The following is a 13621-nucleotide window of genomic DNA, read 5'->3' as shown; positions in this document are numbered from 1 at the left end:
GGTGTGGGGGGCGGTCAGGGAAGAAAGGCGAGCTATGTGGATGGACGGACAGTGGCAGTCCCCCAGATAAACAGAGAACAGGGATCGTAGAGGAGGTTAGAGACGGAAATGAAGAAAGCTGGGCTGAAAAGCGACAGGGGAGGGAGAGAGTGACAGAGGCGGCGAGAAAGGAAGAGAGAGGGAGGGAGGGAGGAGGGAAGGAGGGAGGGAGGAGGGAAGGAGGGAGGGAGGAGGGAAGGGGGGAGGGAGCCCGGAGAGAGGGAAGGGAGCGCCGTGGGAGCCGGGCGTGGGGCGAGGCCAGGCGTGCAGGCGGGAGCCAGTGTGCAGAGCAGCTGCCTGGTCCTGCTCCCGCCTCGGAGCCCCTGGCCCGGGGGAAGGGGAGAGGCCGCCAGCCCGGTCTATGTCTTTTTCTGACTCCAGTGCAACCTTCCTGCTGAATGAGGTAAACGCGAGGGCCCCCTCCCCAGTGGGTGGGAGGAGAGCCCACTCCCAGCTAGGGAGAGGGCTGGCATTTGGGGGAAGACTGCAGTGATGGGGAGGGAGGCGGAGTAGGTGAGGCTAAGGGTAAAGGTGGCAGGTAGGAAAGGAGGGAGCGCCAGTGCTGGCAGCCTCTAAGCACTGGGATGGGATGGGGGTGGGGGGGCGCTGGGAAACTGTGTGGGGGCCAGAAAGGGGTCTAGATGTGAGGACTGAGGGGAGGACTCTGCAAAGCTCGCCTGGTGCTCCTCCCTGCATTCCCTGGGAGCAGCCCAGCAGCTAGAATGCTAGAGGCTTTGGCTTTCTCCAGATCTTAAATACTGCTGGGGAGGACTTCCTAGAGGTCCTAGCTCCTGCCTCAGTTTCTCTCTTCAACACTCCACAACTTGGATCCACCCAGTTTCCTGGTGCACTTATAGGAGAAGCTATAATGTATTCTGGAGATTCCCAAGAATTCCAACTCCCAAACCTGGTTATTCAGGCTTCCCCCCAGCCCCAACCCCATGTCCTGCTTCCATGCCTTGGGTATCTGCCAGCTGCTGGTCTAATGACGCTCTCCTACAAAGTGGAAGGCAGGAGGAATCTTGTCCATGAATCCTCCCCCCACCCCAACCCCCAGCTCTCCTTATGCTCAGCCAGGGGAAAGCAAATGGATTAGGGACCACATGGCTAGTGACAGGCACATGTCTTGTTATAGGACAGGAAGCACTAGGCTGGCATGAGAACTACAGCAGGCAGGTATGGGTGAGGTGAGAAATGGAAGAGGGCAGTGAGTAGCAACTCAGAGAGAAGGGAACCAGGGAGAGGCTCTGAAGCTCCTGCAGGACCCAGGAGATGGCCCAGGTATGAGGATCTTGAATACATCTCCTGGGGGTGGTTGGCATGGCAATTCATGCTTCATGAGCAGACTTCAGACATCACTGTCCCAGACGGGGATGAAGACAAGGTGTGTAAGACAGAAGTGAGGTTGATAGCAGACCAACTGTTACCTACATTCCCCTGGACATTCCGGTGGTGGGTAGAGTCCCAAAAGGAGAGGCAAGGAGAGTAAATTCAGGGATGGAGAGAGAAGCAGATGTCCCAGTAGCTGTCGTCTTCATTAGAATCATCTCCCAGGAGAAAGCACCTTAAGGTCTTATTGTGTCACATTTAATGCCCCCTTTCTGCCCCTCTGGAAGGACAGAAGAGACAGAGAATAAAAGAGGATATGAGAAATACTGAGGAACTGGGAGAGGGCACAAAGTGAGAAAACAGTGTCTGGGAACTTCTGATACAGAAGAATCCAGCATATAACCAAGCCCCAAATGGTGCTGGACTCAGGAGAGGGAACTGGGAAAGTACACTGCCTCCCCCAATAGTGGGCCATTCGGGCTCCAAGAAAGTTGTCTGCCAAATCCCTGCGGGAGGTAGATGCTAGGCAGGGCTGGACTGCACCATTCACAGGGCGGTGAGAGACTAAAGGCAGACCAAGACAGTCTTAAGACGAGACCCCCTTCTCTTTTTCTTGTTAAGGGAACACGGACAAGTGACATAAGTGGGAAGCCAATTGGTTTGGGTGGTCTTCCTCTCTCTCCCAGGCAGTGTTTCCTACCATAGATCTCACCCAACCCTGTTAAGAGTTTTGGTTTTCTAAGTCCTCTGTAGCCCAGGAAGAAAAGGGATGAGCAAATTTCAGATTCACCCTCCTGGGTGTGAGACTCTGGGAGGGGAGAAGGACCCAGCAGCTCTCCAAGAGCACCCCTCTATCTCACATTCCGAACCCCCGCCACCCGCCCCAATCTCTGGGAGGGGGTGGACAGGGGAGGAAAGGGTAGGGAGGCAATCAAAATTCAAAGGAATAATTTTGCTCTGGAGTTCAAATGGGTGGATCTTTGAGGAAGTTTCCTCAAGATAAGGGCTGCTGCTCGGGTCTCTAACCTCAAATCTCAGTGCCTCTTTGAAGCAGAATGACTGGAAGAGTGGTACCTGTGGCTCCAACCCATACACTGGCCGCCCGGACCACCCTCATCCTTTTGCTAAGAAGGGTATCTGGCCTTAGACTAGTGACTCGGAGGAGACTTGCTCTCCCCGCCAACCCCAGCGTGGCCAGGCTCCCTCCTTCGGTCCCAGCCACAACCATCCCCCTACCTCCACTCTCAGGCTTCTTTCCCTCCTCCCCTTAGGTTCGCCTAAAGCAGCCCCTCCCTACGCCAGTTCCCACGATGCCTTGGCAATGCCTGGCACAGTCCTTGGCAAGGAAGTGAGGAAGGGAACCCCCATCCTGGCCAGACTAGGATGAAATCTGCCCGCGCAACAGGTGTAGTAGGGTGGCCGGGCCCCAATCCGCCCGGGTTGGGCACCCACGGAGGCCCTTTGCTGCGAGAGAGTCCCAGCACTAAAGGGGCCAAGCGCCTGGCGTGGGGGGGCTGGGGAGGCGGGGGACAGGGGCTGCTTTTCGGCATTTGGCCGGGGGTCGCTAAACCCCCTCCGCAGGACCCCTGCGGGGTTTGCTTTTGGAGTCTCCCGGGCCGCCAGGGCGCAGACACGCCGCCCTCTCACCTGCCGCCCGCCCCCGCCCCGCCTCCTCCGTCTCTCCGGTCTCCCACTTCCCTGCCTCCCCTCTTCCTCTCTCGGCCTCGGCCCCTGCTCCGTCTCTCTCTCTCGGGCCTCCCCTGAACCCGCGCCCGCTCCGCGCTCCGCGGGGTCTCGGCTCCGCGGCGGTCTCCGCCCCGCCCCTCCCCCGCGCCAGCCCTTTGTTTCCCGGCGGAGCATTTCCTGGGTTGCCGAGCGTCTCGGTCTCCGCGTCCCTCCTCGGCCCGCCTCCTCCAAGCCGGGATCCGCCCCGCCCGCAGTCTCTCCTCCCCTTCCTCCCCGCCGCCCCTCTGCCCCGTAGGTGCTCGGGGACCCACCTTCTACCCCGCTGGCGTCGGCCACCCTCTGGCGGCCGGGCCTCGGGCTCCCCCGGTGGCCGGCGCCCCCCGCCGCCACCCCCTCGCCTGCTCCCGGGGAGGGGGGTCAGGTGGGCGGGCGCTATTGTTGTAGGAGCCGGCGCCAGATTTCCTCAGCCGCGCTCGGGGTGGGACTGGCAGGGTTTTGGGGGGGTGGGGTGGGGGGAGCGGTGATTTGAGCTCGGAGCAGCTGGTCTTCGCCGCTCGCTCCCTCCTTCGCGCTCTCGCTCTCCGCCGCCGCCCGCAGGGCTGCGGGGCTCGGCGGCATCTCCCGGGCGCGGCCCGCTGTCATCGCCCCTGCCTCCGGGCCGCTCCCGCCCCCGGCGCCGCTCGCTTCCCCCCCACCCGGACTCCCCCATGTATGACGATTCCTACGTGCCCGGGTTTGAGGACTCGGAGGCGGTGAGTGCCCACGGGGAGGGTGGGGGTGGGGGAGTGGGGGTGACAGCCCCTGTCCCTCGGACCCTTCCCCCAGTTCAGGACTTTGAGGAACGCCTCTGTGGCGGGGCAGGGCATGTCGTGGGGGGTGGGGGGGGGGGGGGGGTGGCGCTCCAGCAAAGTGGAGCGATGGATGTTCATGCCAGAGGCTTCCCGGTGCCCCAGTCCTAGAGCAAGGAGCATCCGGTGTGTGCCGAGAGGGGCTCTGGTTGGGGGAGGCTCAGAGCAGGTGGCTCCACAGCCCAGGACAGAAGGGTGGAGGGAGGCGGGGCTGGAGGCCTCGGGCAACGTCTGGAGTTCCCAAGGGAGGATTTCTGGGGTCTGAACACAGCAGACCTGTACAGGAGATGGAGGGACTCTTACAGAGGGGGACAATCCAGCTCTCCTGTGCCTTAGTAAAGGACAGATCAGGCAGCCTGGAGAAGAGCAGAGAATCCCATACCAGCCCCTTCAGACAGAAGGATCATAAAACTTGAGGACCTCCATTATCGCCTTCAGCTGGCCAGCCCCAGGCACTGCCTTCCTTCCTCACCCCTCAGCTCGGCTTCTCTCCCAAGCTGGAAACTGGGTGCCCGGCACATGGGTGGGCCGACTGACTGTGTCCCAGCTATCCCACTCCTCCTGCTGAGGCATCCCCAAGCAGGGGGGCATCCTGAGCACCTGCTCAGCAGGGAGGCCGGGAGGTGAAGCCAGAGGAGCCCAGGGCCTGGGGATGAAGAGGAAGCTCTTTGCTCAGAGAACCAGGCAACTGATAAATATTTAATTCTCCTCTTTGCTTTTATCTCCTGACCCACTGAGACAAATCAGCTCATTAGGCAGTGATTCCCGGAGCTCAAGAGAGCAGGGAGAGTGCCTGGAAAGATGGGGCAAGGATGGGCAGCAGTGTCTCAGTCCCTTCTCTCCAGCATCCTACAAGAAGGCCTCCTTATGAAAGCAGCTGGATGGCTTGAGAGGGGTCCCTGATCTGATATGGAGGGTAGAGCGCTGCAGGGTCGAAAGGGAAGTGTTGGCGTCTTCTCCCCTCTCCAGCTGTCATGTCCAGGATAGATGAGTTCTGGGGCTCAGGAAAGGCACTTATCTATCAGTCCTTTTCTGGGACTGGGCCCCTGCTGGGCCCAACTCCCCACTGGGCCTCTGGGGCTAATTACATTGCAGCTAGAGCAGATGATTTTCAAGGCTCTGGTGAACACCTCTTCCTGACAGTTGAAGGGACAGCTGGCCACGGCCCAGGGTGCCAAGGTGAGCTGGAGAATGAACCTCCCTCTGTGGGGCTGGAGGGCCCTAGAAGGTTCTTCCCATCCCTGGTTGAGAAGGCTAGGACTGTTGCAAGGTAAAGCCTGACTTAGGGATGGTGTTTGGGGCAGCCTGCTAACCCATTGCTGGCTCCCCACCCCTCTCTGGTTCCTGGATTACCCTCCCCCACTTTCCTTTCTCTTGCCTGGCTCCTTGCTCTCCCTGAGGCCCCCTCTGAAGCAGTAGGAGGGAAATCAGGCTCTAAATAAATCCAACGGCTCATCTCCCTCCTCTCCTTCCCCCGTGCCAGGCAAGAGTGGAGCTGCAGCCTGCCCACACACTCACCAGGCGAGGGGGGCATCACCAGGGCACAGTGCCAACTCCTGGCAGCTCCAAAGCACTGAGCCTCTGGCTGTTTTGGCATAACGGGGGATGAGGGAGGCAAGACCCCAGGGTCTGCCTGGTGGGGCCGCCCTGGCCTCCCTGAGTCATGGGTGAGCTCTGAGGACCTGGGAAAGATGGAGAGGGGATTGCATTCTGAGCATGACTCACAGAACATTAGGGAGAGACCCTGTCACTCCCGTCTTAGGGTCAGGTAACCCAGGTGCCCCAGGCAGGAACACAACAATGACTCAGTTAGGCTGAGAGCCTGGAGAACGGAGCGTAAGGGTCAGACTCCTCTCTCATCTAGGAAGCATCTGGCGTGTACTTACCAAGGCAAGTGGTCATCCTGCCTCACCTGCCCCCTCGCCTGCTGGCCCCTGTTCACTTCAGACAGCTATTTCCCACCGAGGCATCTCCTGTGCCCCAGGCCCCTGGGATGAGGTCCCCTACTCAGCTGATAGAGCTAAGGTTCTTCCTGGGGCTCAGCTGCTCTTTATCCTGCTGCCAAGCCAGCCTTATTTAGTTCTCAAGGGAGATGGGGAACGTGCTCTATAAAATGGAGGCCCTTCCCTCCTCGGGCTGTCTCCATGCCTTGGGTCTAGCACGGACGTTGTCGTTAGCTTCCACACTAGGACCTGGGCTGCCCACGGGCTGACAAGCCCTCTTGCCCACGGGGAGGCTGGGCAAGGTGTGTGAGTTTGTCTTCCCCACCCAGAATCAGGCCTCCGCTGCCTTCTGTGGTGCTCATGCACAGTGGGTCTGAAGGAATGTTCCTCAGCCTGAGAACATTCTACTACACATGCACACACGTGTACATTCCCACATGGTCCCTTTATCTAGGCTCCTGCCTTATCTCTGCCCCCTGGACCTCAGAACCGATGCAAGCATCACTTCAGGCTTCTGCTCATAAAGAGGGGAAACTGAAGCAGGAAACAAAAGACTCCCTTTTCCCTAGACTGAGGGGGAAACCCAGACATTCTGACTTCTTCCCTCCTGCCGGGAGGTCCAGCTTCCCTTGTTCAGTTATGCATCACTCTCATGGCCTTGTAGGTGAGCTCTGCCACCCTTCTAAGGCCCCTCATTGCCCAGAGGCCCTTCCTCTGAGCAGGACTCAGACACCCTCCCTCCATCCCCAGGGTTGCTCCTGGCTGGGTTGCCGGGACCAGCACCGCCTTCCTCCAGGGCTGATATCCCCCTGGGCAAGGGGTGGAGAGATGTAGGCCAGGTGGTAGGCGTGGCCAGGCCTCACCTGGGCTCAAGGAGGTAGCTTTATGTTGCCTCCTCAGTCTGTCTTGTGTGCTGCCCACACCTGGCCAGTTGTCCCAGCAGGTGTGAGAGGAAAGAAAGTGGGGGTAGGGAGAGCAGGGAGGGAGTAACTGCTAGGAGTTGGGAGCCCTGCGTCCTCCCTTTCACCCTGGACGAGAGATGGGATCTAAGGGGGTGGGCAGCTATATCCTGACACTTAGGACCAGTGCCATGCCAACCAGTGTCTCTTGACTGTTCCTGGCTGGCTATACTCCTGCCAGGCATTTTAAGGAAATAATTTCCAGGCTGCTTTGCAGGCTGATATGAACAAGAGGGTTGGGGCTTCTGGATTCCAAAGATTCCGAATCATCCCCAGTATGTCATCTTCAGTACGTCTCACTTCCCTCTGCCTCACAGGACATGGTCAAGGGGAGAAAAGGGAGGAAGGAGGGAAATGAAGGCTCTATTCAAGGCTGCAATATTAATAGATTTGGGAGGAAGAGCCCAGATCTCAGCACATATGGGTTGGACTGGCTTTCCTGCAGCCCCAGAGGCACTGGTGCCTTTCCTGGGGAAACAGAAGGGACTGACGGGGCCAGCCACCCCCATGGAGCTGGAGAGGCTGAGGTTAGTAGGGTTCGGACATGCCTCTCTAGTGCCCAGAACTCCTGAGCCCACAGGTCACAGCCTCTCCCCAAACCAGGGTTCAGCCGACTCCTATACCAGCCGCCCATCTCTGGACTCAGACGTCTCCCTGGAGGAGGACCGGGAGAGTGCCCGGCGTGAAGTGGAGAGCCAGGCTCAGCAGCAGCTTGAAAGGGCCAAGGTATCCTCTTGCCGGCTGGGGGCACAGTGGGCCAGGGTAGGTGGAAACTGGTGCCAGGTCCTAAGTCTTGAGGGGTCAATGGGCAGGATGTGCGAATGAGTATGTGTGTGGTTGGGTGAACGGATGGGCCCTGAACCTGGAAGGGGTGCTCTGAGGTTCCCTTCATTTGCGCCAATGGTTGCATTCCCCAGCACAAACCTGTAGCGTTTGCTGTGAGGACCAATGTCAGCTACTGTGGTGTACTGGATGAGGAGTGTCCAGTCCAGGGCTCTGGAGTCAACTTTGAAGCCAAAGATTTTCTGCACATTAAAGAGGTGACTGACCCCCTCCCGACAAAAGCCGCTTGGTTTCTCTGCTCTTACCCAAGTTCCCAGGCCTGTTGCTTCAGTCCTCTTTAATAAACAAGTCCCGAAACTCCAAAACTCATCCTTAACACACCCCTGCACGTACACACACCCCCTTATATCCGAGACCTAGTCCTCAGGGTCTCTGTCCTCCTGAGACCTGGGCCTCAGCTCCAATCTGTACAAGTGAGCAGTTAGCTTAGTTGCCTCTGAGGCTCCTTGTGACCAGTGTGAGGCCTCACATGGAAACCTTGGGGGTCTCAGACATGGCTGCCCCCCCCGCCCCCCGCCGGCACCTTCTTCTGACCCCCTCCCCTTGCGCTGCCTGGCTCAGACCAGCTCTCCCAACGCTTCCCTTTTCGTTGAAGAGCCAGCGCTGAGGCCTGGACCGCCTCCTCTCACCACCCCTTCCGCCCCACCCCACCCCTAGAAATACAGCAATGACTGGTGGATCGGGCGGCTAGTGAAAGAGGGCGGAGACATCGCCTTCATCCCCAGCCCCCAGCGCCTCGAGAGCATCCGGCTCAAGCAGGAGCAGAAGGCCAGGTGAGAGCAGGGCTGAGACTCAGCAAATACCTCCCCACGTGTGCCCTTTACCCATGGTCCACATCACCACACAGGCATGCATACCCCGCCCCCACAATATGCAGTGTGCACACTCAGACCTAACGTGTACATTCACAACACACAGGTACAAATGCACACATATCGAAGCTCACACACAAAGGCTCATGTCACATGCTCATGTCTCACTAGCAGAAACATAAGGAGATGTATACAACTATTGAGTACTGTGTAGAGCAGACACACAAAGACTCTCACTGACCTCCCTCTCTGCTCTCAGGAGATCTGGGAACCCATCCAGCCTGAGTGACATTGGCAGCCGACGCTCCCCTCCTCCATCTCTAGGTAGCCTCCCCTCCACCCACCTGTCTTGGGTAGGTGGGCCACTCAGACACAGGGGGAAGGGAGATTCTCCCAGTGAACAATGTGGGAAGGGGTGGAGCTGGGAGAAGCCCAGGGTTTCCCCTGGGGACGGGAACACTATGCCCTCAGGGTCTTTCCCCCTTCACCAACTTTAATCTTTTATTTCCTTTTCCAAAAAGCCAAGCAGAAGCAAAAGCAGGTGAGTCAAGGAAGGGACTGGGGCTTGGGGGTGCTCATGGCGTCTGGCTGTGGGGACAGGTTTCTGGGCAGTCATTGTTGAAGGGGCAAGAAAACACGGTGGGGGGGGCCAGAATGTCTGCATCTGCCCCACCCCACTCAGGCGAAGGGCAGGCCACATGGCCATGACTTTGCATGACCACAGGTCAATTCTGCAGGCGGAACATATTCCTCCGTATGACGTGGTACCTTCCATGCGGCCTGTGGTGCTGGTGGGACCCTCTCTGAAAGGTTATGAGGTGAGAGGTCCCTGACCCCAGAGTTGCCTCTACCAAACTTGCCACAGGAACAGTGGGAGGGGATGTTCCCCACTGCCCATCCGTCAAGGTCTGTGTGTGGAGGGGGTGAGCTCCATGTCCGTACCTGGGGATGCTGCCCATCTCCAAGAAGGCTCCCAGTCAATGCCACGCTTTTCCCCTCACCCCCCCGCCCAACCCAGGTCACAGACATGATGCAGAAGGCGCTCTTCGACTTCCTCAAACATAGGTTTGATGGCAGGTAAGCTGCTCTGGCCTGGGGAGGCATGAGAACCAGGGAGAAGTCCTTGCTTGCCTCCTTCCAGATGCTGTAGCCAGGTCTCCTCTAAAGTGAAAGTTGGTAGAACCTGGGTAGGGAGAGGCCTAGGCTTGAAATTTAGAGGTGGGCTGTGCTTCTACCTGCCCACCCCAGGATCTCCATCACCCGAGTCACTGCAGACCTCTCACTGGCAAAGCGATCCGTGCTCAACAATCCTGGCAAGAGGACCATCATCGAGCGCTCCTCTGCCCGCTCCAGCATTGGTGAGAAGTCCCCATTCCTGCTTCTCTACCCACTCATGCATTAGTGAAAACCTTCCTCATACCTTTCTCTTCCCTGACAACTTGCATTCCTGCCCAACCCCTTCTCCACCTTCCCCAGGATTGGCAAGAACCCACCCCAGTCTCAATTCCCCATGCCTCTGCCTGCCCAGGCCTTGATGAACATCCTCTCCCTCCACCATTCCTTCCCATCCACCATTTGGGAGACCCCAAAGCCCTGTTGGAGTCAGATGGGGGTGGAGCCACCGGTGAGCGTTGCGGCTCCCCCGACCCGTCCCTCCCTTCATAGCTGAAGTACAGAGTGAGATTGAGCGCATATTCGAGCTGGCCAAATCCCTGCAGCTGGTAGTGTTGGATGCCGACACCATCAACCACCCGGCACAGCTGGCCAAGACCTCACTGGCCCCCATCATCGTCTTTGTCAAAGTGTCCTCCCCGAAGGTAAGTCAGCCGTGGTGAGGGAGGAGGCCTCCAGGGCTGCCCTCTTAGAATGCAGTTCAGCTCTGCTTGGTCTCTGCCCAAAGGCTCCTCAGTCCCCTTTTCCTGCTGCTGCTTAACACCGCCGAGTCCTCCTCGCCTGCGCCTCCTGCCATGAGTCAGGGACATGCCCGGTGCTTTCTGGGCCCAGCTCTGCCCTTTCCCCTCAGGTTCTCCAGCGTCTCATCCGCTCTCGAGGGAAGTCGCAGATGAAGCACCTGACTGTACAGATGATGGCATACGATAAGCTGGTTCAGTGCCCACCCGTAAGTGGCTGGGGCACCACTCCTGTGCCCACTCTTGCTTTTCCAGGGCGGGCGTGGGGTGACAGAGATGGAACATTCCCCCTTTCTCTTCCTTCCAGGAGTCGTTTGATGTGATTCTAGATGAAAACCAGCTGGAAGATGCCTGTGAGCACCTGGCTGAGTACCTGGAGGTTTACTGGAGGGCGACCCACCACCCAGCTCCCGGCCCTGGGCTTCTGGGCCCTCCCAGTGCCATTCCCGGACTTCAGGTAACCATCTCCAAGGGCACTGATGCTCAGGCTGAGCTAGCCAAAGCAATGCCCCCTCCCCACCCAGAGGATCATTCCTGACCTCCAGTTTGAAGGCCAAAGGATCAGAGAGCAGAGCAAGGGTTGTGTGGGTGAGGCACTCCCTGATGAGGGAAGAAAGCAATGAGACAGGTAATCAGAGGCCACTTTTCCTAGGATTCCAAAGAAACACACTCTCCAAACTCTTCTAGCCTGTCTTGAAGGCAGAGCCTGGATTTGGCGGGAGTCAAAAGCTCCAGCTTTCCTTGTCTGAAGTGGAAGAATAGTCCAGTGTGCTTCTCCTTCTGCATTATTTCCTGTACCCAGTGACCGAGAGTTGAGGGCAGGAATCCTCACACTGCCAGAGTGGGTAGGGAGGCCAAGGTGAGGTCCACATGGCTTCGCTTAGAGCTGCCATCTTGCCCCCAGAACCAGCAGCTGCTCGGGGAGCGTGGTGAGGAGCACTCGCCCCTGGAGCGGGACAGCCTGATGCCCTCGGATGAGGCCAGCGAGAGCTCCCGCCAGGCCTGGACGGGGTCTTCACAGCGCAGCTCCCGCCACCTGGAGGAGGACTATGCAGATGCCTATCACGACCTGTACCAGCCTCACCGCCAACACACCTCGGGGCTGCCTAGTGCGAACGGGCACGACCCCCAAGACCGCCTCCTGGCCCAGGACTCGGAGCACAACCACAATGACCGGAACTGGCAGCGCAACCGGCCCTGGCCCAAGGATAGCTACTGACACAGCCTCCTGCCACCCTGCCCCGGCAGGCACGGGCACAAGCTGGCTGGGGCCCCTGCTCCAGGCGGGTTGGCGTTAGACTGGCATGAGGCTGGCACTAGGCTCAGCCCCCGAACCCCCCTGCCCAGCCCCAGCTCCAGGCCTGCCTGCAGTCCCGAGGTTCTGGGGGAAGAGCAGGAGGCCCCTCACCTCCTGGGCACGGTGACCCCCCCTCAGGCTCCCATTCCAGGAAATAGCTGTGCGTGCTGCCCCCTGGCACCTTCCTCTCCTCCTGCACAAGAAACTGCCCCACTGGGCAGTGCCCTCAGGCCAGGACCCCCTTAGCAGGGGCCTTCCCACCAGACTCAGGGAAGGAATGCACTCAAAGTGACGAGAGGGTGGGGCGTGGGCGGCATGGCATGAGGAAGGAACAAGGTCCCTGAGCAGGTACAGTCCTGTCCTAACCCGAGGGACTCAGGGGTTGTGCTTTGGGGTCTGAGGGCCTCTCCTCACCTCACTGCCACACGTGAGACATGAGGCAATCGAAGCCCAGCAGGGTGGCACTCCTGGCATCAGCTGGGGTAGGGCATCCACACAAAGGCTGGAGCACGGACGGCTGGGCTAGGGCCAGCTGAAGCTCCAGAAGGGAAGGGCTCTCCTCACCTGCTAGGAAGCATCTTAACATCTGAAGGGACCAGGGACTAGGAACATGGTGGACTGGGGGCTGGGGAAAGGAGGGTGAGTGTAGCAGGGAACATATGGACGGCTTGCTTTGGGGGCCTCCTTGCCCCACTCATTCTTTTGCTCTTGCATTCTCTCTTTTCTGTTCTTGGCCTTCATGCCTCCCACGCCCATGGGGTATGGGCCTCAGACTTTATTCCCTGATCCATAGCTGCTGCTCGTTAAGTTAGGATTAGAGGGGGAGAGATAGGACCCAGTGGACAGCCCCAGAGGTCCTGTCAGCCTGGCTACCCTTGTCTTACGAGGCTCTAGTGTGTGACCTACCTACAGCGCATGCTCCACAAGACCCTGCCCCACCTCACTGTCATCACTAATAAACACCATGCGCAGACCCTCAGGCTCCTGTTCTGTCTGCTGGCTCAGGTAGCTGAGGTCCTCACTGCATGGCCCAAGTCTGGAGGAGCTGAAGACATATCCTCGATGTGCTCTCTCAAAAAAGACCCACTGATGGAGAAGGAAATGGCAACCCACTCCAGTATTCTTGCCTGGAAAAGTCCATGGACAGAGGAGCCTGGCGGGCTGAAGTCCATGGGGTTACATGACTGAGCATGTGTGCACGAGGGTGGAGGGAGATGGGTTGGTAGCAATAAAGTGGTAGAACTAAAAAAAAAAAAGAGAGACCCACTGAGTGGGAAGGGAAAAGGACAGAGCTGGGGGAGGCACTAGACTCCCAGGCACCCCTTCACCCACCCGCTCATGCCCAGGCCCTGGAGGGAAACTGTCAGCAGCACAGAAGGGACTTGTTTGGGGAGGTGGAGAAGAGGCTGAGTCACAGCCTCACACTGTCCCAGCCTCAGGCCAGAAAGGTCCTGAAGTAGCTGCAACTTGAACTCCATGTCCTTGCCCAGCTCTTCAAGGGGTAAGGAAGAGCATGTGAGTAAGAGTACTGGGGGAGGACCCAGGCCTTGCAGCCCCCTCCCCACCACGGAAACTCAGCTGGGCCCAGCTCATCTCTCCTTGCTGTCTCTGGTGCCCATCACCTCACCTTCCAGAGCAGTGGGCTCAGCAATCCCAGAGCCACAAGCAATGGTCCTGAAGACTCTGGGTCAAGCACACTGTTCCAGGGTGGGAGAACAGTTCTGACTGTGCTTCTGCCAGAGTTTCACAGCTGCTTTCCTTCCTCACCCTTGTGTGAAGACCCCAGGAGGCTGTCCAGGCCAGAGCTACAAGTTTTGTGAAGCCAGAGCTGAGGGAAGATGCATGACAATCCCACTGTCACTGCCTTTCCCATCTCCCCTCAAGTGCTTCCTAGAGACTTAAGACTAACAGCCTAGACCCAAGGATCTTTTTCGGATGTGATTTTCCTTCATCTC

At 58.6% G+C, this 13621-nt stretch overlaps 1 protein-coding gene across 4 annotated transcripts; it reads left to right on the top strand.

The window, feature by feature from the left end:
* Positions 1-267: 267 nt before the first annotated feature.
* Positions 268-12639, top strand: CACNB3 (calcium voltage-gated channel auxiliary subunit beta 3). 4 transcript variants are annotated; one of them, XM_043885487.1, is made up of 14 exons: positions 297-442; positions 2640-3806; positions 7408-7530; positions 7722-7844; positions 8305-8420; positions 8719-8812; positions 8981-9000; positions 9184-9277; positions 9478-9536; positions 9708-9817; positions 10125-10276; positions 10483-10578; positions 10677-10826; positions 11274-12639. In XM_043885487.1, exons 2-14 carry the CDS (start codon positions 3762-3764, stop codon positions 11586-11588), a joined length of 1497 nt encoding a protein of 498 aa, XP_043741422.1. In that variant the 5' UTR covers positions 297-442; positions 2640-3761; the 3' UTR covers positions 11589-12639. The 4 variants fall into 4 exon arrangements, with proteins under 4 accessions (XP_043741433.1, XP_043741450.1, XP_043741422.1 ...); XM_043885508.1 differs by having other exon boundaries at positions 299-442; positions 8719-8783; positions 9197-9277; XM_043885498.1 differs by lacking the exon at positions 2640-3806 and having other exon boundaries at positions 268-442.
* The last annotated feature ends 982 nt before the right edge of the window (positions 12640-13621 follow it).

This window comes from Cervus elaphus, chromosome 3 (genome assembly GCF_910594005.1).
Source record: "Cervus elaphus chromosome 3, mCerEla1.1, whole genome shotgun sequence".
NCBI lineage: Eukaryota > Metazoa > Chordata > Mammalia > Artiodactyla > Cervidae > Cervus > Cervus elaphus.
This window is presented reverse-complemented; position numbering and strand designations above follow the sequence as displayed.